Raw genomic sequence first — 27,218 nt, forward strand, 5'->3', positions numbered from 1 at the left:
GATTTATAAAATAAATAATAAAAAATTAACAAAGCAAAACATACTACAAGCACTTAAATTCATAGAGAAATGCACTTTTACCTCACTACATCTTTTTACAGTTAATAGTTGTGCTACAAATAAAAATTTGACATAAACTTAAATATTATAAAAGGTGATGCATTGTTTATAGATTAAGCTGAAGTTTATACAGTTAAAAGTATCTCCACCTTAACCAATCACAATAGTAAAATGCTACTTCAATATTAACACATCTGCAATAATAATCTAATAGCGAGCTATTCATAGGCACCGTTTTGTTCCTTTGCCAATAATACAATACGTTTGCTCCACTAGGTCTTCTGTTTCATTGGGCTACAAAATGTACCTGAGGGTTTTTAGAGACAGGTTGAATTGACATAGGTAAAAAAAAAAAAATTAAATGTACACAAATACGGCCTCTTGGGATGTGAAATCTTTACACACAGTCACTGATAGAGACGAACAGATGAACCCTGAACCTCATCTTGGACGCCATCTTATCCAGATATACTGCCACCTGCTGGCTGACAGCAGCACTACAAGCACACAAAAACACAACAGATCAGGCAGCTGGCAAAGGTAAAAGCAAAGCTGTCCTCTATCAGTGTCACAACAGAGCTAACTGAGAATAATATGTCTTCTGTCAGGACTGCGTATGAGCCCTGGTTTGGCTCTCAGGTGGGTTCCAGTCAAAGAGAGGAACCACCGGCAGACCGGAACATGGTGGGCCAGCCTCAGCCTCCCTCTGACGGCCGGAGAGACAAGCGCGGGAACAAACGAAGCAAAGTTAAAACTCGGTCCGTTTTAAAAGTCAAGCTACCAACACTCAACAAGAAGGTGACAAAGGAGGAAAAAACACCGAGGAGATGGACGTTAGAGCCCACTATAAATAAGAGCAAGCCAACTGCGAGCAGAGGAGGAGCGCAGTGTAGGTTGATGTTGCTGTTAGCAGTGTTAGCTACTACACGTTAGCTGACGTTAGCTAGCTAGGTGTATGTCTATGTTAATGCTAGCCAATTTGCTAGCAGTGTTTTTAACTGTGAACCAGAGAAAATGTTGCAAAATGAGCAATAGTTTATCATAGATGGAACAATAAGAGAAACACAAGTTTAAAACCTGTTTAAAACTTTATTTTTTAAAATACATTTTATTATACAGAATTCAAACAGAAGCAGCGGTTATTGAGAAATCTGAGCCTTAAGTTAGAATTAACTTAAGAGTCACAGTGATGCAACTAAATAACACAAAACTGTATTTATTTTTAACAACAATTTAATTTTGGGAAGTATTGAATCTCACTTTGGCAAAACTGTAAAATGGCCAGACAACACTTCAATTCAATAACGTTACAGTATTCCTGCACTGTACTAATATTGTCAAGCATGATATTTTATGATAGCCAATTCAATTAAAAGGAAAGTTTAAATTTTGACTCGGCTAAATGCATTTTCTATGTTTGCGCTGCACAGGATCACATTAAATAGTTTTCAATAAAATGTGGTTGTGCCCACCACCAGACTTAACATCACTTTCATCTCATGTTTACCACTCAGATGCAGGTCAGTTACTTTATAATCACAAACAAAACAACAACAAAGACCAGCTTCTAAAGGTCAGAATCTAGAGAAGCAGCTGACTGATAGGAATTCCCCAAACTAAGCCTAAACTAGCTGTAGCTGAATTATTATGGATACATTTGACTGTCAGCAGAAGCCTCATATTCATATATAGTTTTTTTTTGTTTTCAGGTGTTGACACTGTGGTGGACACTGTTGGTAGAGATGTTTTCTATTTCTCCCAAAGCACACCCAGCAAAGCAATAAATGAGAAGGAAAAGGTATGCCCTATCATTTTTGTCATCAGTAACGCCTGTGCTCTTCCGTTCACACGGATCCAATTTTTTAGTAAAGTCCTTTTGATAGCTAAACCCGTAGACTTACAGGTACCCTTTCTTATCTTTACCCATGAATCAACCTACATTACATAGCTCCTTTATTCCTGACAATGTGTCCCACAGGCCAAGCTTGCAGTTCTCAGGACCATCTCCAGGGTGCTGGAGGAGAACCGGCTTCTGAGACAGAGACTGGTCGCCCTCAGCCAGGCCATCTGAAGCTGCAGGGACCGACTGAAGTGGCCAACAACAAACGTAGCAGGTCACTTACTGTTTATACTTTATAATTAGTGTTCATAGCTGGTGGAATCTTTCAGTTCTTGAAGCATGGGGTGCTAAAAAAAAACATTGTTACAACAAGGCACAGTTTGGTGGTTCAACTGGTAATGTGCTGTGAGAGTATATACCAATCTGCATAATATATGTATCGATCAATCTTTTACACAGTGTTCAATGGACAGTGTTGTTTTATTAAAAGAGTCCATATTCAAATGGCTGTGATGATGAGTTTATTCAAGTTAGCCTACTGTTTTATAGTATGAGAGTCCAGCACAGTGACTCGACACGACATGTTGCATTCGCAAAGATGTTACTGTTCAGTGTGGGCCAAGACGGTGTTAGAGCAGAACGGTGCATAAAACTGTATTGTGTACATATTACTCGTTAAAGGGCTGTGCTCCCCAGCCCACTATTATTATTCTCCACGCCTCTGTTTATTAGTGGGCTGTGCTTGCCAGCCCACTATGGACACCTCTATAGCAGGCTCCAGGTTCATAAAGACATGGAGCTCGTAGAGCAACCTGCTGACGACCTGTTCCCGTGTCTCTGCCACAGGACGGGGTAAGGAACGATAATGAGAATCTAAGGTATAAAAGCTGTACTTTCTTAAATCACATTTAAACGGGAAAACACAGATGTAGTCAGCCTTGTTTTGCCCAATAAAGAGGTAGAACTCAGGGGCATCAAAGAAGCTATGATGAATCTGGAAACACGCAGCAGTTTCTTGTAAATATTGACAGAACTGCACCTGAAGTTGTACTGCATGATGAGTCAGGTCTCTATGAAATGATGAGTAACTATAATCGTTTTGTAAATAGATACTTTGAAATGGCAGAACTCTGGCAACATAAGAGCCAGAGCTGCACAATTTTAACCGACTTCGTAAAGCTTGAAAGGCTCTTTACCAAAATCCATGAACTTCTAACCAGTTGTGAACAGCTGTTCTGTTCAGTAACAAGTCTTTTTCACAGCAGACATTTCGACTTGTTCTAGCAAGACAAATCTGTAGCAGAACAAGCCACAACTACTTCTGACTGTGGTTCTTACCTTGATGGCTTTAAGCTTTTTGTTGTTATTAATAACAATAATTGGGAAATTAAACCGATAGCTTTTTACATTCTCTTAACAGCCTGTAGGCACATTATACCACTCTACAGAGTTTGGCTCCCTCTGGTGGATATCAAGTGTAACTGCATCTGATGATGAAATAAAGTCAAAAGCATCCCAGTTGTCATAATTTCCTCACAGGTTAAAGAGAATATTTAAGTTTATTTAAAGTTTAAACCAAACTTGTATGCATGTGCATATGGAGCTCATGTTGGATTGTAGCAATGTTTTCTTTTTTGTTTCTGTGGGACACATTTTTGCCTCATTTTATCCGTCTTGTGACACAACATTTACATTACCTTACCTGCTAACCGCTAGCTCCTAAACAAACTCAGTCAAGTAAACAAACTAACGTAAAGTGCAACTTACTGGCAGGCTACAGCTACAGCCAGTGGCTATGGAAGCCGTTCGTGGCAGCTCTTGCAGGTTGAAATCAAGATGAGCATGTTATTAATGAATTTGTTATCATGAGAAAAAAGTCTATTATATCGAGATAATGAAATAAATGCATTCGTTATCACGAGAAATCAATCTTTGTTATATCGAGATAATGAAATAAATGCATTCGTTATCACGAGAAAACAATCTTTGTTATATCGAGATAATGAAATAAATGCATTCGTTATCACGAGAAAACAATCTTTGCTATATCGAGATAACGAAATAAATGCATTCGTTATCACGAGAAAACAATCTTTGCTATATCGAGATAACGAAATAAATGCATTCCTTTTCACGAAAAAACAATCTTTGCTATATCGAGATAACGAAATAAATGCATTCTCTGTCACGAGAAAACAATCTTTTTATATCGAGATAACAAGATAATAAGTCGTTATCAGTCGTTAGATAACAGTGTATAAAAAAGAAGAAAAATCCATGGCCATTCTCGGCTTCCGTACGTTCTGATCCTAATGTAAATCTTCTTTATTTTCCAGGCGAGGGATGAACTCTGACCGACCTGTCATCCAGTTAAAATGCAATCTGTCATATCTCATATACTGCCGAATAATTTTTGAGTGAATGCTGAATAATAATATTATGACAATGAAATGACTTTCACATCTCATCTAATTTTTAGAAATAAATGTATTTTTCTACATTGAAAATATTTTTTTTTTCTACTGTTGTATTATTCAGTCACTCATAACGCAAAAACCCACTGGAATAATTTTAAATAGTCCACACATTCTAAAGTATTTATTTATATAAATGTGCTGTTGAACAGGTTGTTGTGGAGTTTCCATCCTGACATAACATGAGGTATATTCTAAAATGTGGACTCCAAGAATCTACCCAGCAGTGTGTATGAGCATATCTGGAATCAGTTTGTTGTTACAATACTTTTCATTTAAAAACCTCATTAGTTCGAGACACATGCATAACATTTAACTACTCCTTATCCATTTTCCATTTCAAACAACTACTTCAGTTAAACGTTACTTTTATATTCAGCAATGTAATGATTATCTAATACAATATCTGAATCACAGCTGCTGTTTTCCTCCGTTGAGTGGACAGCTTTTACTTCAGATATATTTACTAGATTTTACCCACATTCTTTTAAGTAAATATGCAGCACTTTCAATTGTTTAATTAGTATTTTTACAGAGTGATATTAGTCATTTTACTTGTGTACAAGGTCTGGATACTTAATCCAACACTGCTGTGCCCAGCCTTGTACCACTATTAAACAGTAGATGCTCTTCGGCTCAGTAGTGGGCGGAAACGCGCCTCTGACCTCGTCTGCCAACTATAAATTAACTCCGAATAAGAAGAAGTTTGGACTAAATTATGGATGTCATAATTAAGCAGAATTTTCTTTCAGTTTAATAAACAAACAGGATTAATTGGTAGGATTTAATCTGTAATTCACGCAGATGCGCGTTGGTTGCTAACTGTCGTAAAAAACCACAGAAGAAGAAGAGAACCGCTGATGGCAAACACCTGCAGGTTCAGGTCGCATTCTTTATATACAGAAACAACTCGTCATGGACAAGTTTGACGAGGTACATTTTCTTTAACAATCCGATCGTTTAACAACACTGACTATAGACAAGCATAATAAAACACGATTAAAAAAAGGGCTTAGAAGATCAGATGCTATCAAATTCAGTCACAGATCTTAAGTGAAAAAGAAAAAAATCATTTCAGTTTTGAAATACTCATACTCAACATTCAGCAGTGCTCACTGATGGCTCATTGACTTTTCAGGACACAGTGAAGGTGCCATTTGGGACAAAGTACCTGGATGCTGCCTTGTGGTTCCCTGCCTCAGATAAAGATGTCCATACAGCTGTTATTCTTACACATGGAGCTGATGGAGACATGAACTTCAGGCATCTGGTGTCTCTGGCACAGGCTTTGGCCTCAGAGGGCTTCCTGTGTCTCTGCTTCACATGCAAAGGTTTGAACCTGGGTTACAGAGTGTAGGCTTACCATGCTGTGTGGGTAAGCATCTTCATTCACTTAATATTTCCTTCATAGAATAGTCTTTCTGTGCAACTTTAAGACTTTGTACATGCTTGTGTTTCCTCCCCAGGACTATCTGAAATCACTGCAGAGGTTTAACATCAAGCACATATTTGTTGGAGGTAAGCTGAAACAGTGGCTTTACTGTATATCACATGAAATACATACGTAAATACATGCAGTATGTCTGTGTACGTGTGTGAGTTTGCATCATGATTACATAACATCATATCCAACCAGTTAGCAATAAATCAAAGCAGGCAGTAACAAAAAACTGCTGTGACATTAGCTCAGTGTTTTTTTAATAAAAAGTCACCACATTTCTACTTTTCCAGAAGTTAAATGAACAATACTTAATGTCAAAGAAATGCCGTTGGGTGAGAATCTGAAAATGCTCAGTATTGTACATCAGGTGACATCTCGTCTCAACATTTCCTGTCCACAGGTCGGTCCAGGGGAAGCCGCGCTGCTGCAGCTTTAGCCTGAAAGCTGAGCGATGAATCAGAGGATGCAGTGCAGGTTGTCATCTGCCTGTTGTTCCCCCTGCACCCACCAGCACAGACACACACCCATCAGTAGCGGAGTGACGATCTCAGGGGGCTGCCTGAAAATGTTCCCGTGCTGTCCCGTGCTGTGTCAGGCACCGAGGACAACATGTGTGACAGGGTGAGGACGGTTAGGGAGTTACAAACATACATAGTGTCTGTGTGTATGTGTGTCAAATTACTTTTTATTCTTAAATTATACTTGTATATACTAAAGTACAGCATACTGTATCCTCTGATGTTTTATATTAGAATATTTGTATATCATATATATTTTGTCTACCTTTTTTTGTCTGTCACACTCGTCTTATTCTTTATATATCTTAGATTATTGACTTTTCTGCATAAGGACATAATCTTTCAAGAGAGACGTTGATGGTTATGTCCCACAGTTGTGATTTTTGCTTTCTGTCTTCACTCAGGTTCTTTGCGAAGGGACAATAAAGCAAATGAAAGCCCAAGAGGAGGTCTTCTGGATAGGAGGCAGCCATGGACTGACTGTGAAAGGAAGGTCTTAGGAGTCGGTGCTGGATGATGTGAACCCACAGGTCATCACCTGGATGAACAAGCAAGGAGCATAGATTAATATATGTTGCAAGATTGTATTTTATTTGTTTTGTTGTACTTGTTTAATTTTTTTTTTTTACTTTTTTTCACAAAATATGGTTAAGGAGTTGTGTCATCTTTTAATCAAAAGTTTGTTGACACCTTCATCATTCAACCTGTTTTGATCACCTCACAGAGGAACTCTTCACCTGCGCAAAACTGATCTGACATAAAATGATACTGCAGTACTGAACACTTACTCAGAAGCAGTGAAACAATGAGCTCTTCAGCATGGGGGAAACAAGTATGAAGATATATATTTCTTTTAATAAACATACATTTCATAGCACTGAATCTTAAACAGTGGTGCTATGCTCTTGTCTTGAAAAAAGTCCTATAAAATGTGTATATTATCTGTAGGAATTAGTTTGGACACAATCATCAATGTGAATTTTCTGTGCAGATATTCTTCTGTTTTCTTTTTCTTGATTTCTATGGCAGTGGCCATGGAAAGTAATGACCTATACTAATTTTGTATGGTCACCTACCAGCAAAAAGTACCTAAAAGTTGTACTTCACTTTACTAAAAAAGTAAAGATACTTTGAAAAAATATTACTTAAGTAAAAGTGAAACTCACCCATAAGAATAGTGCTGAGGTAAAACTCTTTAAAGTATCTTGATATTAAGTGAGCTCAATGTTGTCATCAAGGGATATTCCAGCGTAAATTTAATCCATGATCTAACACACCGTGACACTGAGTAAGACCCCCCCCCCAAGAGATCAAGTTTTCCAACAGCTAGATTGTCATTTTAGCAACCTCAGAAAACACTGCAAGACAACAATACATCGCAGTATACGCCTCCAAGATGAAACCACCACCAAATTGCCTCTCATCGTCACAAATAATTCTCAGAACAGCACCAGACTTAAGCAACAGTACAAATAGGGTCCCAGCACATAGTTCAAGGCATCACACATCTGTTAGCATTGCAGATAGCTTTACAACTCATCCCTCTCCTGCAGCAGCTTCCTCGTTGTGGGTGTGGAGTGCAGTTAGAAATGCACAATTCCATTCTTTTCCCTGTCAGCTCTCAGTAATAACTTATAAACTGGTAGGCAAGACACATATGCACTTTGATTGCATTTCCATGGAGTAATAATCATACATTTTCATCCTTGAGTTGTGAATCATGACTTCATGGGGGTGTACTTGTACATATTATGTAAGAATCTATTTGTTACCTTTATATTATCTTGTTTATTTTGTACTGTTATTATTGTTTATTGTTGAATTAAGCTCTCCTTAGGCTGCTGTGACGCACAATTATCCATGTTTGCAGGACCAATAAGGAATTCTGATTCTGATTCTGAGTCACTCAGGATCTATGGGATTGTCATGAGGAGGTCAGTGAGTGAGTAATATTCTGATCAGTCATAAATAAGACATGTTTCTAATATTTTATCATATGTTTGTGTTTGGGCACATGGTTCTGACATGAGAGCGGCCTAAATTGCACAAACAAACAAAAAAGTGCATCGACCCTAATGTCCACTAGGTGGTGCCAGCTTGACACAGTCCCCCCAGGTTTGATAAGTCCAATTTCCCATTGTCTGAGAGCGCACCTGAATGCATCGTCAGTTCCGCATTGACCAGATGAATGGAGCAACTGCGTGCCCATTAGTGTGGTACGAACAAAACTCCTATCTGTAATTACATTTTAGATAGCCATAATAGCATTTCTCCTTGTCAAAATTGGTATCTCACCAGTCAGAATGGTAATTAAAGATATCCGCAATAACATTCCTATTAGTATAAATGTTATTTCAAGATACCTACAACTGTGATTGTACTAAACTATATTTAATCAATCAAAACTAAATTGAAGATATCTAAATATCCTTAAAAAGTGTAAGTGGCCGTTTAAACATTTAATAGCTAGACTGGATATGTATTGCAGACATCTGTAATTCAATTCTTTTTGGTCAAAAAGAACATTTAATATATCCACAATGACATTCTTCCTGGGACAAATGACGTCACTTCTGCCATTCATGTGTATTTGGCTTTCAGATTTTTTTAAACTGCACCCTTTTTTAACTCGCTCCTATTACCACATTTCTGAAAGGACCACAAAACTTGGTGACTGTGTTCTTTAAGGTCTTTCTGGCTTGATGGTGAAGAAATTTTGCCGATATCATATCATTCGACTTTTTTGTAGCTTTCATAGTTTTTTCGTCACGGGGCAAAGCGCAAAGCCCACTCTCGCGATATCCCAGCGGGGAATTGTCTAGTTTAATAGTTATAATAGTTTGTGGAGAAATTATTAAGTATGCACTAATACGACAAACCATGTTCTCAAAAAAAAATTGTATTTCACAAGTTTGAACCACTTTTTAGTGCACCAACCAGTACAGCACGTTGTAGGAGTCATAATGAGATTATCTCAAGATTAAACTCTCTTAATTATCCACTAGAGGGCACCACCTCCTCTAATATCAATTTCTGATGTGCCATGGTAGATTTTATTTTCAGTTACACAACCCTGGTGACTCTTTTTTATCACCCTGTCACAGAAACATCAGGAGGCAATTTTGTAGTAACACCAGGAAACTAATGCATGTTAGGGTTAGCTCTGATGATGTGAACTATGAGTACCAACATTTGCAAAATGCAAAAAGTGTAATTTGTTACGTTGGTTTTACATTTGGGATAGTGGCTTGTTGTGATATGTTTCTATGAATTGAAGAGTACCTCCCTAAGACTAAGAACTTCAGTGTAGTTTGTCTTAAAATGATCCAATTTGGCTGCTTATTTGTTTACAATATGCGGTGAATATTATTGAATAATGGTTATTTACCAGAACTTGTTCACTGAATGTTGCAGTGATGTATCTGCTGCCAGAAGGTTTAAAGTTTTCTTCTTTTATTAGGATTTATATAAGGTTATCAACTCGAGAGCAGCATATGGCTGTGATTATTTTAACCGTAAAATAATTACTGTTTTTAAACCATGGACAATTTACTGTGAACTGTTCTGTAGTTTCTTAATGTTTGTATTGATGAGCCTCATTGCCTCGCCTTGTGTTTAGAGACCCTTTTTAAAAAAAATAAAATAAAAAATTACATCCTTTTCACAACATTGCAGGCTTATCAGAGTTCAGAGAAGTGTTCAGTCTATAACTACACTATGTGCTCTAATATACACCAGTGAGGTCTAACAAGCTTTTACATAGTGACGAAGCATTATTTACGACTAAATATCTTCAACAAAAGTTAAAGAAATTCTTCATAGCTTTTCAATATTTATAGGCCTGTCATATAGATGACTGTCACTGTCACTGCATTTAAGACAAATTATTGTTATCCTCTTGAGCTTGTTCACACTTACTGTTTCAAAATATGTGGATACTGCACTCTGGGGAAAGCAGTTTGGCAATTTGGCTATTATTGGCTCCATTTATTGGGTATAATTTATACCAATATAGTTAAATTACCAATATCAGGCTGATATTTACCATACATCAATAGTTTTACCTACACATAAAGTATATTATTTAAAACAAGTTTGATGAGTAACATTTTAATTGCTTTCTGAAAGTTCTGCAGCATAAACTGCACAGCTGGTTTAACCAACATGTTATTCAAATCATGGTCAGTTCCCTTTATAAAGCACAACTACAAGCAGTTCAGATTTACTGAGAAATGAAAGCATACCATGTTGGATTCAGCTTGTGTGAACACAGAAAATGGAAAATGAGTTCACAAACCAATCAGTTCATAGGCTGCGGCAAATAGAGCTGGCAGCTCTGAATTGGTAAAAATTTAGTTTATAGTGTGTTTTTATAGCATCGAGGATAAATGGCTGTTGGAGTTGTGATTAGCAGTTAAGCAGGCCTTTCAATCAGTGCTGCGGTCTGCTCAGAGACTGGCAGACTGTGGCAGCTGTACCTCCAAACCACACTTTGAATCCTGTTGACCAGCATTGTTTACATGGACAGAGGCCCCAGGATGTTGTGCAGTTTGAAACACGTTGGGTGTTGTTACACATGAACTCTTCAGAAAATAACTTCAGTGGAAACAGTGGTGGAGAGGAGGCCATCGAATGTAATGTAAAGCAGTAAAGTATGTTGTGGTCGATATTGTTTAGGCCTAGCTGTGTTATATATGTTTACATAAAGTCGCCTTCTGGTGTTGCAGCTCTGAAAAGAGCTCTCAGCAGAGAGCAGATTTGGTTGCTGAGGTTGGGCTGTGTGTTGGTTCTATTCAAATGCAGGCTTCAGAGATGGCAGCATAGTGCTTCTGATAATGATGGATGAATCATTATATTTTAACACCTACTGCACCACTTCCTGACTGAAATGTCTCAATATAAGAAATCCGATAATGTCAGTGAGAGCCCTGATAATGTCAGCAGATTTGAGAGCTCTGTTGTTACACTGCAGACTGTGGCAAAACAAACACAGCTTTATGCAGAGCATTAATCACATGTCAGCCAAGAGCAAAATGAGTAGCAGGCGAGCTACAGTCAGTCATTCCTACAGTGACTAAAAAAATTCCATCTTACTCAGTCACATCCGCAGAAAATATGCTAAGTCATTTTGGTCAAAGTTTTCCACTTACGTATTTACGCCTTCATTGTGTCCATCTGCACCGACAGCTTTTTTTCATTCAAAACGGCAACCTCTAATTGAGTTTGATGATAAAACAGAACAGAGGTAAAATTATCAAAGGACTATAACTGGATTCACCTTTTCTTTGATTACAGATGTGTATATTTGTACATGTGTGCACCGCTAAAAGCTAGCACTGACAGAGTTGTATTGTGTCTCTAGGCATAATTTTCACTCTCCTTTAAGCTCTATTTTGGTCTCCACCAGTTCCTGAGAGAAAAGTCTGTTTGCCAAGTGCTAAACTATGTCTGCTAGCTAGTTGTTTTGCTTGTTGGCTGATTGGTGCTGGGTTGGTAGTGCATGGTGGATTTATCTGACCATGTACGTTGAAAACTGCTCACTGCTGTGTCTGGAAAGGTTGCATTTATTTTCCTAAAAGTTTCCTAAAAAATGTTAATTTCACCATTATAACATTCTCACAGTGTTAATGCTAACATGTCGATGTGTGGCAGTAAAACTTTTTTGCAGGTATGTGGACATAAACCAAATAATTTAACTGAAATTTTGTCCTGATTGTGATGCTACAATGAACATCAGTCTATCACCAAAGTTGTGACAACTTTTCCACTGGGGACTGTGTATGTCTGCACTAAATTCATCATTCATTGATCCAATAGTTGTTCAGCCTGGACCACAGCAGCGGAGAGGCTGACAGACTGATGTTGTCAGCCATAGCTGCTAGCATGGCTACAATATTGATCAGAAAAACTTCAAGGAAATTTTAGGCTGGTAGGCTGTGAGAAAAATGAAAGAAGCGACACGGTCAGAAAATGAAATCCAATGTTTGGATGTAACTTTTTGCCTGATCTGAGGGTAAATCTAGTCCAACAAGTAAGGAAAAGCAAGCAGACAATTATTAAAAAGTGTGTGGCTTAAGAGCTCATTAGAACTTCCATCCCTTTTATCCCTAAAATAAATTAGGAATTGTCACCATGACAGTTTGCTAAACCCCAATGTGATTATGGTGCCTCATGTGTTTTATGTAGATACCAACTCCTTAAGAGCACTTAATTAATTTCACTGTCAGACAGAGTTCAGAGTGTTAAAATATGCAGGAAAACAAACGTTGTCTCAGAGTTTCATCAGCCTTAATTGAGTCAACAAAGCAGCAAACTGCTGTGAATCGCTGTGAAGACTTAATGTATCTCTTTCAGCTCTGGTGGCATCTGCAGAGAAACAGAAGACACATGGACTGACTAGGATACAGCACAGTGATGTTTCACTTTGACCTAGTCTCAATAAATGTGAATATAAAGGACTGCTCCTCATTTTAATGGCCCTTATCTGTAATGTATTCACTTTAGAGTGTGATGTCAAAATCATATCCAGAGGCTCTAACAAATGAGGGAAAGGTAATTTTAGAAAGGTGATGTTTTGTGGATCACCTGGTTGTAGCCTCTCTACATACAGTATGTAGCATAATTGCTTGGCTGGAGGAGCCGACAAAGCTATGCAGAGGGATGCCACTCACTGTCTGCAGATGGTGTTTGTGTGTTTTCGTTAGGGACAGAATGTAAAAGTGGTTTTTAAAATGTGAAAGAAGCCAAGGACGTGGTTCACTTGTACTTTCTGTCAACATGTTATAGCCCACTGATTCTAATGATGTTTACATTACTGTAGTCTGAATAATATTGATAATGGTGGGGGTTCTTGCACCTGTTTATTTTGTAATTTGCAACAAAACTTAAAACATGTTGGGTACACGGTTCATGTATTCAACTTGAGTGACGAAATGCTAGCTGTAGCCCTTTTATGCTACACTCACCAAACAACAATGATATGGAAGAATGAGTAAGTACTCATAAAAGTGAAACCTAATTCAAACATTTTGATTTTAAAATCAGATTTTTCAAATGATTTCTTTATAAGACTTTAATGTTCAGTTGGATTAGATGTAAGCAACACAGTCGATTAACTGGCTCATACAGTCGTAACGACCACACATTAACACATGAAAGAGTTCAGAGACAAGAAGTTGCTGTTACTTCCTCATTTCTAATCATATGCAGCGCCATACATAGATAACCTTGCAGCAGCATGCTTACTCAGTGCGACTCTGTGTGTTATATTTCTGTCAGTTGTGATCTTGATAGCACGATGACTAACTTTTCTCTGAAGACACACAAAAGTGTGACATTTCAGAAAGCTGATTTTCAGGAAGAAGTTTTGAGTGGTACTTTTGTCAGATCCTTTGCCGGAAAAATCTCTCTGTGGGTTGCCTTTTGCATTAAATGTGAGTTGGGGTTAAAAAGTATGACCTGCAACCAGACAGAGAGATACTTAATCACATTCACATTTGCATAACCATAATTTGTTATGGTGAGATTGGGATTTACTTTAGCTGCAATGCTTTCGTCCATCGGGGGAGAAGTGCAATTTGTTTTGGCTTTTCATTCACTACATCTCACTTACTTCAAACAACAGCGTGTCAAAACAAAATGAAGCACTGAAAAATTCATAATCTAACCATGAATAGGGCTTGCACCCACTGATGGGCATGAAGTAGAGATAATGAGGCAGATCACCTCCAGCATCCAAACAGATAATTACCCACTGAGATTAGAGCTGGATTCCCCTTTGTCCTTGTACGTTGCATTAAAAAGAGGACTTGATCTAGTGTCAGGAAAATGTGATCTGCAAAAACGCTAATTAGTTCCCATCATGGATCCTTGTTCACCTCATGAAATTGATTCAACTTTAATTTAAATCTGCTTCAGGGGCCACAGCTGATGATAGTCTTGTCTTAAAGAAAATGTGTTGCAGTCACACATTAATATGTAGAATAAGACTGCAGTTAAAGAAAGCACACCCTAACCACCGTCCTTTAGTAAATAAACAGTTGTGGGAGTGGTGGGTGTCAGCTTTTATAACATAGGACTCATCTGAAGTCACGCAGGCTGAAATGCACACAGAATAAACTCCTCTCCTTAGATTTAGGAGCTCATTTTACTTTTAGCTGTAATCCAGCCCACTCTATACTTAAATTGACATTAAACATCAGTTATCTTGAAGTCGTGCGCAGTTGGGCCTGTCTTTTTTTATGGGTTGTTTATTTTGACTGTCTCCAGATGAAATATTGATTCTGTCTTGATTGGCCTGCGATGGCTGGAGTGTAAAAGCATGTGGGTTTCTGTGTGTAGCAGCAGTTGGTGTATCTCACTCTGCTTTGAACAAGATGAAGCTTGTCCTGGAAACATGGACAAAAATAGACACAAATCTCAATTAGGACCAAGGACCAAGCTTTTGAATCGTCCAAATCACGTTGTTTTCTTTGCAATAACTACAAGGTAGAAAAACGATTCATCATGCAGTTGCTTACACTCCTCTCTACAGGCAAGTATGACATTGGGCAGACATCTGAAGTCCAAATATCTGTAGTAAAGCTCAGGGATGGAACTCCTTTTAACCTCTCAGCTTACTTGGTTGAGACTCGGTTGTATATTTCAGGTAGCGCAGTCTCTAATAGTATCCCCTGGATGGTAAACTATCCTGCGGCTGCAAGTGTTCAATCAGGCTGTGAAATCCCACAATTTCCACCACTGATAACGGTTGGTCATCGAGTATGATGAAGTTGAGCAATTTCTTCACTCTACAAGTGATTCCTGACGGCTCCTTTGGTCTTTCTGCCCCCTGGCAAAAAATTCCTTGTGCTCTTTCACGTGGTGCTTTTTCAAATGTTTTATTGCGTTAGTGGTGTTGTACGCCGCGAGGGAGCTTCTGCCTCTCTGAATAAAGGCTTTGCAAACATTGCATTTTGCTGTCTTGCATTGTGGTGTTTCTAGTTTAAAATATTTCCACACAGCAGACATGTTGGCTAGCCACAGTGCTGCTCAATGCTAGCCTGCTAGCTGGCTGCAAACTGTGGACTGGATTTCCAGAACGGGCGCGTGTGTCATGACCCTGTATCTTATTGAGCCACGCCTCCGTTCAGCAAATCCATTCCACAGTTTGCAGCCAACTAGCAGACTAGCCAGCAGGTGACAGTGTTAAAGGACAGACATGGCTCATGGATCAGAAATCTCCACAGGTTGGATCTGAAATTCGATCTGATCTTTACCAGATCGGATACGTGAATTACGCTGGTATCCGACCAGATACCAATATTGGATTGTATCAGCCCCATCCCTATTGGTAGATATCAAAGAAGTTAGCATAGCAACACAGTGCATGACATAAGCACAGTAGAAACTTCAGATTGGTTGAACCACTGTCATTATGGCTAAGTTTTCCAATTTCACCACAATGAAAATCAGCTGCCAGTTTTATACCTGGAAGTGACTGATGTTATTCCATTAACGTCACCATGATTCAGACTTATCAGGTATATTCAGCAGCACATGACCCACGGTTTATAGCAGATTATAAAGATAATAGAGAACTGATAAAAGATATATCACTGTTCATGGACACAAGCACATAGCAAATATTGTACAGCTGTAATCTGTAGACATTAGAGCCGTGTGTGTGTGTGTGTGTGTACATGAGTGTGTTTATGCACACTCCACACTGTTGCTAGCAGAACTAATGCAGGTTAAGCGAGGCGGAAGAGAGAGCAGTGCTAATTGGTGTCTGGGGCGATCGATGTGAGCTGAGGACCCCAGCTGTCCGGTCTGCTGCTGCTCTGCCCCATACAGAGACACTCTGACTCTGTAACCTCTGCTCGGATCGTCAGGTTGCACCAGCTCAGTCACTTCCTCTGCTCTACAATGGGAGACGGAGCCAGCAGGAACTCCTGCAGCACTGAGACCAGTGGACGGCAGCGAGCTATGTGGGCCTGTTTACTGGAAGAAAGATTACAAAGTGAGATAAGACTGATGGGAGATCATAGTGGGCATCTAATGCGCTGTGGATCACCCTCAAATTATTTTAAAACCAGGCTACTTTGGGTTACCTGAAAATGTAAATACTTATATTGTGTGGATGATGAAACAGAACTAAAATGCTGCTACTTCTTCCTCTGATGTGCCTTCATATTTTCACGCAACTGCTATTATTGTTACTGCTAATCCTGCTTCTGCCGCAGATACTCTAACTAGCAGTGCTTGAACATCATTCAACCAGCACTGAGATTGACAGACAAACAGAAGTAAAAGATATTTTAAAAAGTAACCAGCGTTAGTGGCTTTCAGGTTTTTTAGCTGACTGATCTGTATTGCGTATGTGCAACTCTCAGCAGAGTTGAGAAAAAAGTGAGATGTTTCACTCCATAGCAACTCCCCTTATCAATTTCAGAAAAAAAAAATCTTTTTCAGAATTTAATTGGTTAAAACCTTTTAAAACAAGTTTAAATGACTTCCAGATGCAGTCTAATGAGGTGTATGATCTACTGCTTTCCATTCTCTGTTTTTCCGGTGCCTGCCCAGTGATGAAAGCAATGAAGAATGGCAAACTCGTTCATTGGTAATGGGAAAGGAGTCAAACACCTATTTTCAGCTGGTTTACTCCAGTTAAAAACCCTGCAAATACATGCTAAATCTGGTGTAAAAGTGGTAGCACTCACACCCATGTGTCCTCTATAAACACATCCGTAGGAAGCACACTGAATTGACAGATAGGCTACTTAATTGATTTGCATGTATTTAGAAGAGAGTGAGCTCACGCTGTGTGAACACTTTGCTTCATATGCAGAATAATAATGTCCAGGCAGTGGGGAGTCGAGCCCCTGATGTCAATGTAATCCTGTTGATTACAGAGAGCTCACAGATCACAAAGCTCTGGAAGACAAACTCCAGGCACCTCACAGGATGCCTATTTTTGTGCCTGGACACATATACAGTAGCAGACAAAGACACAGACACAAGCCTATAGATAGGAACTGGGAGAAGACTAAAGGGCACAATGTGCAGGAAGCACATTAATTTTGCATCAGCTGCAGTGCATGTCTCTCCTCAGCCGAATGAACATTAAATCTCACTCAGAATGACATGGAACCGTCTGCTGTTCATCTCTTTACATCACTTTTAACATCCGTGCCCTTTTTGGCTTGTTTTCAAGATGTTTCATTGTCGTATCCTGTCAGCGAGTGGTTGGAGGCCATGTTTAGAAAGACTAAATCTGCTGATACTTCTCATGATGTCTGGTAACCCTGTGAGCCCTACAGGTGTGGAGCTTCAAACAGGCACGAGACGCCTCTGTCTCCACCGACAGAGCAGAGACTGGGACTAATCGCAGCGGGCGCCACACACCTCAGGAAGGTAGCAATTTTCCATCATTACCGTTAAATCCTGGTTAAAAGAACCGGATTCCACAGGCCTAATTACAAGGTGTTAATAATGACAATGTAATGACAGTCATTTTAAAGCCTGCCCAAAACCATAATCCGTCTCCCAACTGGCTCTCACATGTGAGCGTGTGGCTGCTGCACAGTTACGTGTGACGTTTAAAAGCAGCCTGATTCTTATTGATTACCATTGTGATTACTCCCACAATTGGTGTGTCAGGTCTTGCCAGTCAGGGCTTGAATTAGGAGCTGTCAGCTTCTGTCACGTTGAAGAACAGCTGTTCAGATGATTTCATCCTGTGCTGCTGATGGCAAGAGACACAGCCAGGACAATCCAACAGCCTAATTGCAGGATGGAGTAGAGTTGAGGAGACTGGGGACTGATTTACTGCTGTTACCAGGTTGTTTTTTCCACAAAATACCAGGCCTCTCATCCGAAATGCCTTTACATTAATTCAGGACATCAAGCAGGACTATATTATCCCCGAGTGAATCAAATAAGGTCTGTTACTGTCAGTAATTATGATGAAACATCGTGAGCTATAAACAATCCGCTCCCCGCGTAATTACTGCTAAATGAGGCTGATGTGCAGCTGACCTCTGTCTAGCTGTGGGTGTGGCAGCAAAGGGATCCCGTGCAGAAACACACCGTCCAATCACAAGTCTTCACATAACCCCGGGGATCAGGACAATCAGCGAGCACCTCCCAAAACTCACTCCAACACCAACTCTGTCAACTTTTCAACAACTTCCCTCATTGTGCGCGCTGCATGTTTGCACTCCGTGACAGAAAGTTATGTGTTCTCCGGATTGGGGTTAGATATCGATCCCGGGCCCCCAAACAAAGGCAGCATGTCTTCCCCTGGAGACTGGAGAGACGAGTCCTCAACAGACGAGGCGCAGGTGTCGTGTCTGCCCTTCAGCGTGGACGCGCTCATGTCGGACAGGAGGCCGCCGAGAGCGACAGACAGAAAGCTGCGAATTTACTCTGTGGCCGAGCAGCGGGCGCACAGGACGGATGAGTTCACCAAACAGCTGGTATCTATCAAGACGGAGCCGGCGGAAGGAGCGGACTGTGCGCCCTGGATACCCAGAAACGTTATGATGGCAACGCCAGCCAGTAAGTGATCCAGGGTCATGTCTGCAAAAGATGTCATGGTTTATATAATATTTAGACTAATATTTTACTTGTTAAATATATATATATTTTTTTTTACAATTTTAATGCGTTTTATAGGTGATTGATTTGATATGTTGTCTCAAAACCAATCAAAAAATACTGGCCCAAAATAATGCCCTTCCCAATACCACCCCCAGTAAATATGAGAGCAAAGAAAACTTAAGCAACACAAATATTAACTATATACAGCACTGTCAAAAGTCATACTTAGATAAAAGTAAACATATGTTAAAATATTACTTTGGTAAAAGTCACTCACATAAATAGTACTTGAGGAAAAGTAAAAAAAAAGATATTAAATGTACTTTTTATCAGGATCTGTTTGTTGTTTTTGTTTTCTCATCTGATTAAATAAGTTAATTTAAATGTGCCCTGCTTTGGCTATGATGCAGAATGTAATCTCCAAAGTGACTAATAACTAAAGTTATCAAATGAGGTTGTGGAGTAAAAGTATAACATTTACTGTGAAGATGTAGTGGGGGAAGTATAAAGTAGCAGAAAATGTAAATACTCAAGTAAAGAAACAGTAACTGAAATTGTCCTTAAGTAAAGTACTTGAGCAAATGTATTTAGTTACATTCTGTCACTGGGAATATAAACTGCGTGAAAGACAGAGACTGAATGAATCAGTACCGCAAACACACATTAAACATACCACACTGCAAACAAAGTAGAAAGTAGAAAACAGATTCAACATTTTTCCTTTATAAAGTAATCAATTGATTATCAACATCTGGCGTTGTAATGCTTTCTGTTAATAGACTGACTGAATAATCCACTGATGGTTTCAGACCTTATTCACTTATATTTTCTCATGTCCTGTAGGGCAGCTCAGTCCAGCTGTCTGCCCATTGAGGAAGCACAAAAGCAACCGCAAGCCTCGCACTCCCTTCACCACCACGCAGCTCCTGGCCCTGGAGAGAAAGTTTCATCAGAAGCAGTACCTGTCCATCGCCGAGCGGGCCGAGTTCTCCTCCTCCCTGTCGCTGTCCGAGACCCAGGTAAAAATCTGGTTCCAAAACCGGCGAGCTAAAGCCAAGAGGCTTCAGGAGGCCGAGGTGGAGAAACTCAAAGCAGCGGCTGGCATCGGGCCCAAAGCTGTATTCCACCCGGCCTTCACGTCCTTCAGTTTCCCTCTCAGTATTAACCTGCAGGCTGGAACAGCAGCACTCTATGGACTGGGCTGCTCATTTGGCCGCAGCCCCGTTCTGCCTGCTGCACATCTGGCCATGTACACCTCGCAGGTGAGACACAGCCTGTTCCACCTCTCCTGAGAGGGAGCTGCAGTATATGGACAAAGTGCTTTGGATCTGAGGAAGTCATGCACCTTATAAAAGACTTGATTAAGGACCTGACACGGACGTGATCTTTCCCGGTTTTTAGTTACAAAGAGAATTTCCTTGAAAAGTCTTTTAACTTTCACAAGAGTCTCTACTGAAGGACAAAAAGACAGCATCTTAATGATCCTGTTTTGCTGTTTGCCAACTCTGATCCAGCCGAGGTCACTGATAATTAAGGAAATATTGATCAGACCACGTGTCTGATTGTTGTCCTGAATACAAGATTACATTTATTGTTTCCTGTTTGTTTTTGCGAAAAGATTCAAGCATGGGGAAGATCATTCCCTCCAGAAAAAGACGATTATACAATTGAATAATTAAAGGCATAATCAGCCAAAGTCCGCACATTTATGTGGGGGCCGCATTTATCAAACATACTCCTTCACTTTCGCCGCATAAATCACTGATTTCTGTGCAAAATGCACAAAATATGCAGGGTTTGCATGATTTCATAATCCCCTATTTTCTTTGCTAAAAATTCAGATATATCTTCGGAGAAAGTGGAAAAATGCTGCGTTTACTTCACACAAAAACAGCCATTTTTCTCATGTTGCCTTGGGAACGTTATGAAGTGACGTCATGGGAAAGCTGCAAACCTCAGAAGTTGTAGCATATTCTTTTTGTAAAGCTATGGAACTTGTTTGACTCATCAACGTTTTGTAAGTTTGAGCCATGTGTTTATTAAGGTCTGAAATAAAACAAGATGAGAACTCAATTATTCCCAGCACTTTCTGTGGTATGCTTGCTCTTTACATTAAGATAATAGCCTAGTGAGAACAGAGTGTTGGGGGAATCACTTTTTCTTTTCTTATTCATCAAACCACAGTTTTTGCAAGTTCTCGCAATTTTTGCAAGTTCTCGCAATTTTTGCAAATTCCCGCAATTTTTGCAAATTCCCGCAATTTTTGCAAATTCCCGCAATTTTTGCAAATTCCTGCGTTGCATGAAATGACATAAATATCCCACATATTCCATCGCATTTTTAAAAAAAACATGGCGCATAATCAAGGATTTTTGCCCACAACAGTCACAAAAAACTGCATTTTTCTGGAAGGACTGGAAGATTATTTTCACTTGTTAGCGATGAAATGCTCCAATATTTTACATTATCTTCCTCTTAGAATGCTAAGAGGCTGCAGTAAAAAAACATTTTGGCCTGCTGCTTGAAAGCCAAAGCATTCCCATTTGACACATACAATGTATTCATGATGACCTTATTATAGTGCTTATCTACATTTTCATATGATGATATTTTATTTTGTTTTTTAACATTATATTAAAGCTTTCCATTGACTCTATTTTGTCCTCTTTGTTTGTTCTCAGAATACTAGTCAGCTATCTCTAGCCTGCTTGAATGCAGTTGTCAAGTGATAACAAGCCTTTAATGGTCATTGACTTCCAGCTGCCTGCTCATCCAGCAAGATACTCTCTGGTCATGATGAGCAGTGGTGCCAGAAAAGCTCCTTGATCACATCTCTGTGGCCAGTAGACATGTTTGAGATCTTTTTTTTTTGTTTGTTTTTCCAGCGGTCCTCAAGCTCAGGTTGATGTTGTTGAGACTTTCCCAACTTTCACATTACTGATAGCTCCACCAGAGAGTTTGTTGTTGGTGTTACAGATCACTTAATTTTCCATTGACCTTTTGTTTTCAGAGCATGACGTTTTGACTTGTCATAGCAGAAGGGTTACAGACAACATTCGCGGTGGTTCTGTGATAATTGAGAATCCTGGTTAGCCATGACATTGGCTGAAAGTTTATTTTTTTGCTACAATGACTTGTCAAAAATGCATTCTGGGAAAAGGAGTCCTGATCAAAAATCTCAGACTGAGGTGACCTTTGTGCTGTGTAGACTGGTCACTCTTTCTGCCTTTCCTTCTCTAGTTTGGATGTATTGCTTTAAAAAGGATGCAAAACTTTAGAGTGTATTGTATTATATAAGCAGATTAGGGGTTCACACTATACACTAATAGTAAATCCTTTTGGCCTAATGACAATGTTTCAATCTGTGATACTTAACATGTATTACATGTAGAGAGTGTTGCTGTGGTTTTATTCATAAGCTGGATTTAAACAAAAATGTTCCAACACAGATTTTGGACAATAAAACATTATTTGTTTTAAGTAAAATGACCCCCACGATGCAGCTAAGTCAATATCTCTAGTACCTTTTTAAAACTTTGCGTTAAAGTTTCTGTATCCATTAATCAAGAAAATCTGTGAAATCAGGAAGCTGTGCACGGTGAACCTAAACATATTAGTTGAACCACTGAACTCTAATCTGCTTTAGAGCTTTACACTGTTGATTAAAAGCATGGTATAGTCCTGTATGGCTGTCAGCACCTCGTATGTATAAAGGAAAAAGTCAGGATCCGCTGTATATATCGTGTGGGTGGATGTTTAACTGGGTGGCCGGAAGGTGTTGTGCTCTTTAATGAGCATTCATTCAGCCAGATTTCCTCTAAAAGATGTGAAATGATGTTTGCAAAATGATTGTTTGCGGCAAATAGCACATCACACGTCTAAATTGCAAACATGTGTTTCCATATCGCTCTTGGTTATCACAGAGGTTGAGCTTTATTTCGTTTGACGTGAGCTGTATTTTTAAACCGTATACTTTAAATGAACTCTTCTCTGTGAACTTTGTAACACAGCATTATTCTGGATACCAGTCTGTCGCTGTGCAGGGCCTGCTTTAATTGTCCTTGTCCCTGACTCCCAAACTCTGTGAAATTATTATGTGTAGACCCACTGAAAACAGCACAGGGCCTCTCTTTCTACCCCCTTTCTATAAACATGGGGAGAGCTTGTTACCATTAGCACATATTTCACAGTCCATTTGCTCCACTCCATTTTGAAATTAACTCAGCATTTGGCTGATAGTGAGGTCTTTAATGGCTTTGATTGCCCAGTAACCCCAGCCTGCAGTTTCACATGTTTTCAGTGTGAAGTCTTCATGGACAAAACGGTCACCGCCCAAAGTGGAGCAGCTGACCTCTGATAGCAAAAATAGAGAGGTTTTATAATGATAAGATACACACATATATAAAAACACATGAAAGGAAATGAAATGAGCAGAACATAGACATGCAAATTTGGCAAAGAATTATATTTTTATGGTAATGTGCTTTGAGAAGCTATTTAAATATTAGCAGGGCTAATCTGTGTTTCACAGGCAGAATAGTCAATGGAGGTCCAAGCTATTTAAGCTTTATTTCCTCAGATAAGAGTGCAAAGGGGCTCATAGAGTCTTAAAGCATACGTTCCCTCTTAACTTGATTCCAGTGTAGGGAATCACAGATCTCGTTCTGTGCAACAAAAAAAAAGCTCTCTGAAGTTCAGCTGATGATAATGAGTCTTGAGCAAACTAAACTAGATAAATCAAGTTCTTTTAGTAATGCATTTCCTTTTTGTGTTTGCCTGACAGTGATTTCTTGCTCCATTAACTTAAAGAGGAAAAATCAGACTAAAATGACTGGAACTTTGGCTGAACTGCTGGATACATTTTTGGTGGAGGGACAATTTTGTTCCCCATTTCTTGCATTGTTTTCACTTTAGGAAGTGCTTTGTTCTCACATGAGGAACAACCTGCAGCTAAGGCCTGTCATCAATACATTGTGATAAACAATATTATTCTCATTACAAGGCCAATGTATGTCTCAGATATAATGGTAATTTAGTAGCATAACAATGCAGGTAAACCCTGTCAATGAGCAATGAGCTTTTGATCCTTAATATTCTGATATTGGAATAAAATATATACATAAATAAAATAAAATCACATAAAGCAATTTGACAAAAAAATGTGAACTCAACGGGCAGTATCAAGGTCAGCAAAAGTTCCCATACATATATAGTTGAAAAATAAGTATAATAAGGTAAGAGATGTATGATAAGTTGGTAATGTAATTGTTGTGACAGGCCTACCTGCAGTAAATGACAACTGGTAACTCTTGATATATTGCTTTAAGATGGACAATGTAAACATATCCAATTTTTTAAGAAATGGAACACATTTCACTTTAAAACAATGAAAAACATACTAATATTTTCAACAGCATGTGAAGAAAACAGAGTTGATGTAAAGTCAAAGTTGTTGGTGGACTGTGTTGTAAAAACGTATGCTAAAGTTAGCGTGCTAACCAGCTAGCCCTGTCCCACTGCTCTTTTTTTTTAATACTTCTTTGTATCTCAAGAGGTCTGATAGGACCTGTAGCTTCAGCAGGGAGATATAAAAGCAGTGCCTTTGCCACTTTCAGTCCCAAGATATAAAAGAGGACATATTTTTGCACCTGTTTTCCTTACTAAACAGAAAAGTGCATCTGTACATTATTAGAAATCAAGTTTCTGTGTTTTACCAGAATAAAATGAGCTTAATTAGTTCTTGTTGTTCTGTAGTTGATCCACTAGGTGTAGCAGCTTCCCATCTGTTGCTGCTCTCTGGCCGTGTACAGTCCTGACTGCTCTCATATTAATAAACTTATTCTTGGCATTCAAACGACATTTCCGAACACTTTAAGTAACAACAAATCGTCTCAGATAGAGATTTACATGTTAGCTTATTTGAATCTTACAAGCTCCTAGATAATGTCTGTTGAATTCCTCATGAGTGTCCCTGTGAATAAAAGATGAAACTCACGCCCTGTTCCACTGTGCCAGTGGTAAATGGCACGCGCTTGAGGGTTGGGGATTTCTAGGGTTCAGTGTTGCGTGGGACAAGAGCGTTCGGGTCCTTATCTGTGCATCATTGCAACGCAGTGTTGCATCACATCTGCTCAGATTGAGAATAAGACTGAATCTGATTGAAAATAAGAGCAGTGAAATATTGTGCAACCCTCCTCCACTCTCTTCTCCTCTCCTTCTTGTGATGTATGCAGACATTCGCAACAGCGTGCAGTGGTCTAATTACCTCTTATCAAACTGGCATTTCATTAGACACGACTGCACGCAGTTTATGAATCCAGTGAACGCTTTAAAATGTGTTTGAGGCAAGAACAAGGCAGTCAGAGGCGCTGTGTTTAAAGCAAAAGAGGAGCCGGTTTGGGATTTCTTACTGCCCTCTCTCCTCTCCTGTCCCAGCCAGTTAGGCAAAACTGAGATTCGGAGAAACAATTTCACCATCTAACTGCACGCAGGAGCAAAGCTGAGATACAGAACGCGCTTCATCGCACAGAGGAAAAACACACACATTTTGAGGATCGCCTCTCGCAAGGGTGGCAGTGATGTTAGACGCGACAAGTGAAAGAGGGGGAGAGCGAGAGTAGATTTTTGTTTGTTGCTCCACACACCTCACAGGCCAGAAGAATAAAAGCATTGATATTTGTGTTGTTCGAAGTGCTGTAATTAGAGGACAAGCTTTCATCTCCCCTTCAAAGCTGTGGAGCAGGTGTGTTTGCCACAAACAATCCCTTCTCTATACTCCATCTTTGCTGTGGATTTTTTTTCTTTTCTTTTCTTTTTTTTTAGCTTTTCCATCTTCTCCATCCCTCTGCTTTTCTGTTTCAGTTGCACTTATTATATTCCATGTTGGATGAAAGGTTGACAATCACAATATGATGAGGCACCCAGTCAAACGCCGCCCATTCCCCAGAATAAAATGTTACGCGTCGTGTAAAAAATGGCTATGTTCAAAATTTGTGCAGTTCATGTAGCACGTCCTCATCAGAAAACAACCATGCAGCTTATTATCACCACTCTATTTACATTTATTGTTTGGCGGCGACCTCCATTTACTCCATCCGCAAAAGAGGAAGTGTGGAGAAGTATAAAGGGCAAAAGTCTGTATACGTAGGAGGACGGGGATTGAAGAGGTCGGGTTAAACAAATACAGGACTTTCATTCAGGATAGCGCTTTTAATTTACTGACAACATAATGTAACAAAACTTAACGTGGTTTGCAACTCAAGCCACATAGTGATTTAATCCACACCCCGATGATTCCTTCCTTCTTTCCGAGGCATTGGGACAATTTTCAGCCATTTTTTTTGGCAACAGAACCAGATAAGCGAAAACATGATATTTTCCTAACCCTAACTGAGCACAGCGTTGTCGAAACACAAGATGAAAAAAATAATGATTGAAAATAAAGCAGCGTAACGTTTTAACGTATCTGGGGTTTGCTGACATTTCCAACATTTATTCTGGTGACTGGGTTGGTCAACTTTAATCACCATGCTATTGTGTGTTGATGATAAAGGAAAACAAGGACGTCCTGCAGAAACCATGTCACTGGGCTTTCTTACAGTAACAAGTTGACAGATTCCCCACTGGGAGAACTTGATCTGTACTGAAACACGCATGCTCACACTCTTTCTCACACACGCACACGCACACGCACGCACGCACACACACACACACACACACACACACAGGCAGGCTTTGAGGAATCTCACCTCTAGCAGTTTCTGTCTTTTGTTTCGTTCTCTCGACTGGTTTTCAAGAGACATTCCCATAAATCGGGTCAGCCAAACAACATGACCCATTTAAATATAAAGACACCTGAAAGCTTTGGCTTTTAGCTTCTGAGACAGAAAGCTTTCTCTCTAGTTATAGCTGGGTTTTTTTGTAGATCTGGGGCACAGATAGCAACAAGGGGAAGAAGTCATCACAGAAATGAGAGCAATTGACTCCGGGATATTAATTTGTGTTTGTTCCGAGGTTTGAAGCTTGAAATAGACGTGCATTTCTTTCTTGCTCACTCTCACCTTGTGTTTGTTTCTCTAACTCTAACCCCTGTGGATTCTTTTTATATCCCAGGCTGTTACTGTAGGATAACTGTTCTCCCCCCCTACAAAGCAGCAGCCCAGTATTTGTGCGCACTGACAGGATTGTTTGAAAGCCCAAGATGAACACGAACCCATCTGGGCTGCACTCTGCTGCTGACCTCTGAGACTAAAGAACAGCATGAACTTACATTAGTTATTGTTTACAGTACTGTACAGTCGGTA

The 27,218-nt window shown here is 39.5% G+C and overlaps 2 protein-coding genes across 7 annotated transcripts; both read left to right on the forward strand.

The window, feature by feature from the left end:
* Window positions 1-452: 452 nt before the first annotated feature.
* Window positions 453-7,914, forward strand: LOC119007985. 6 transcript variants are annotated; one of them, XR_005071296.1, is made up of 7 exons: window positions 495-949; window positions 1,770-1,858; window positions 2,039-2,174; window positions 5,513-5,749; window positions 5,841-5,892; window positions 6,216-6,436; window positions 6,738-7,914. XR_005071296.1 is itself a non-coding variant. In XM_037077991.1 (5 exons), exons 1-5 carry the CDS (start codon window positions 488-490, stop codon window positions 4,319-4,321), a joined length of 735 nt encoding a protein of 244 aa, XP_036933886.1. In that variant the 5' UTR covers window positions 453-487; the 3' UTR covers window positions 4,322-4,336. The 6 variants fall into 6 exon arrangements, 5 of the variants coding, with proteins under 5 accessions (XP_036933886.1, XP_036933887.1, XP_036933888.1 ...); XM_037077991.1 differs by lacking the exons at window positions 1,770-1,858; window positions 5,513-5,749; window positions 5,841-5,892; window positions 6,216-6,436; window positions 6,738-7,914 and adding exons at window positions 2,633-2,752; window positions 4,237-4,336 and having other exon boundaries at window positions 453-600; window positions 669-949; XM_037077992.1 differs by lacking the exons at window positions 1,770-1,858; window positions 5,513-5,749; window positions 5,841-5,892; window positions 6,216-6,436; window positions 6,738-7,914 and adding exons at window positions 2,747-2,752; window positions 4,237-4,336 and having other exon boundaries at window positions 453-600; window positions 669-949.
* Window positions 7,915-18,425: 10,511 nt separating this feature from the next.
* LOC119007450 (homeobox protein MSX-2-like) lies at window positions 18,426-20,988 on the forward strand. The gene is made up of 2 exons (XM_037077149.1): window positions 18,426-18,873; window positions 19,759-20,988. Exons 1-2 carry the CDS (start codon window positions 18,606-18,608, stop codon window positions 20,205-20,207), a joined length of 717 nt encoding a protein of 238 aa, XP_036933044.1. The 5' UTR covers window positions 18,426-18,605; the 3' UTR covers window positions 20,208-20,988.
* Window positions 20,989-27,218: the final 6,230 nt, after the last annotated feature.

The sequence above is a fragment of the Acanthopagrus latus genome, chromosome 18 (genome assembly GCF_904848185.1).
Source record: "Acanthopagrus latus isolate v.2019 chromosome 18, fAcaLat1.1, whole genome shotgun sequence".
NCBI lineage: Eukaryota > Metazoa > Chordata > Actinopteri > Spariformes > Sparidae > Acanthopagrus > Acanthopagrus latus.

What these genes read in the sequence shown, in the direction of transcription:
- LOC119007450 (XM_037077149.1), top strand. Translation starts at nt 18,606, where the DNA reads ATGTCTTCCCCTGGAGACTGGAGAGACGAGTCCTCAACAGACGAGGCG. An exon ending in TATGATGGCAACGCCAGCCA is followed by an intron (nt 18,874 to 19,758) that starts GTAAGTGATCCA and finishes CATGTCCTGTAG; the next exon opens with GGCAGCTCAGTCCAGCTGTC.
- LOC119007985 (XM_037077991.1), top strand. Translation starts at nt 488, where the DNA reads ATGAACCCTGAACCTCATCTTGGACGCCATCTTATCCAGATATACTGC. An exon ending in GAGCAGAGGAGGAGCGCAGT is followed by an intron (nt 950 to 2,038) that starts GTAGGTTGATGT and finishes TGTGTCCCACAG; the next exon opens with GCCAAGCTTGCAGTTCTCAG. An exon ending in TGTCTCTGCCACAGGACGGG is followed by an intron (nt 2,753 to 4,236) that starts GTAAGGAACGAT and finishes TTTATTTTCCAG; the next exon opens with GCGAGGGATGAACTCTGACC.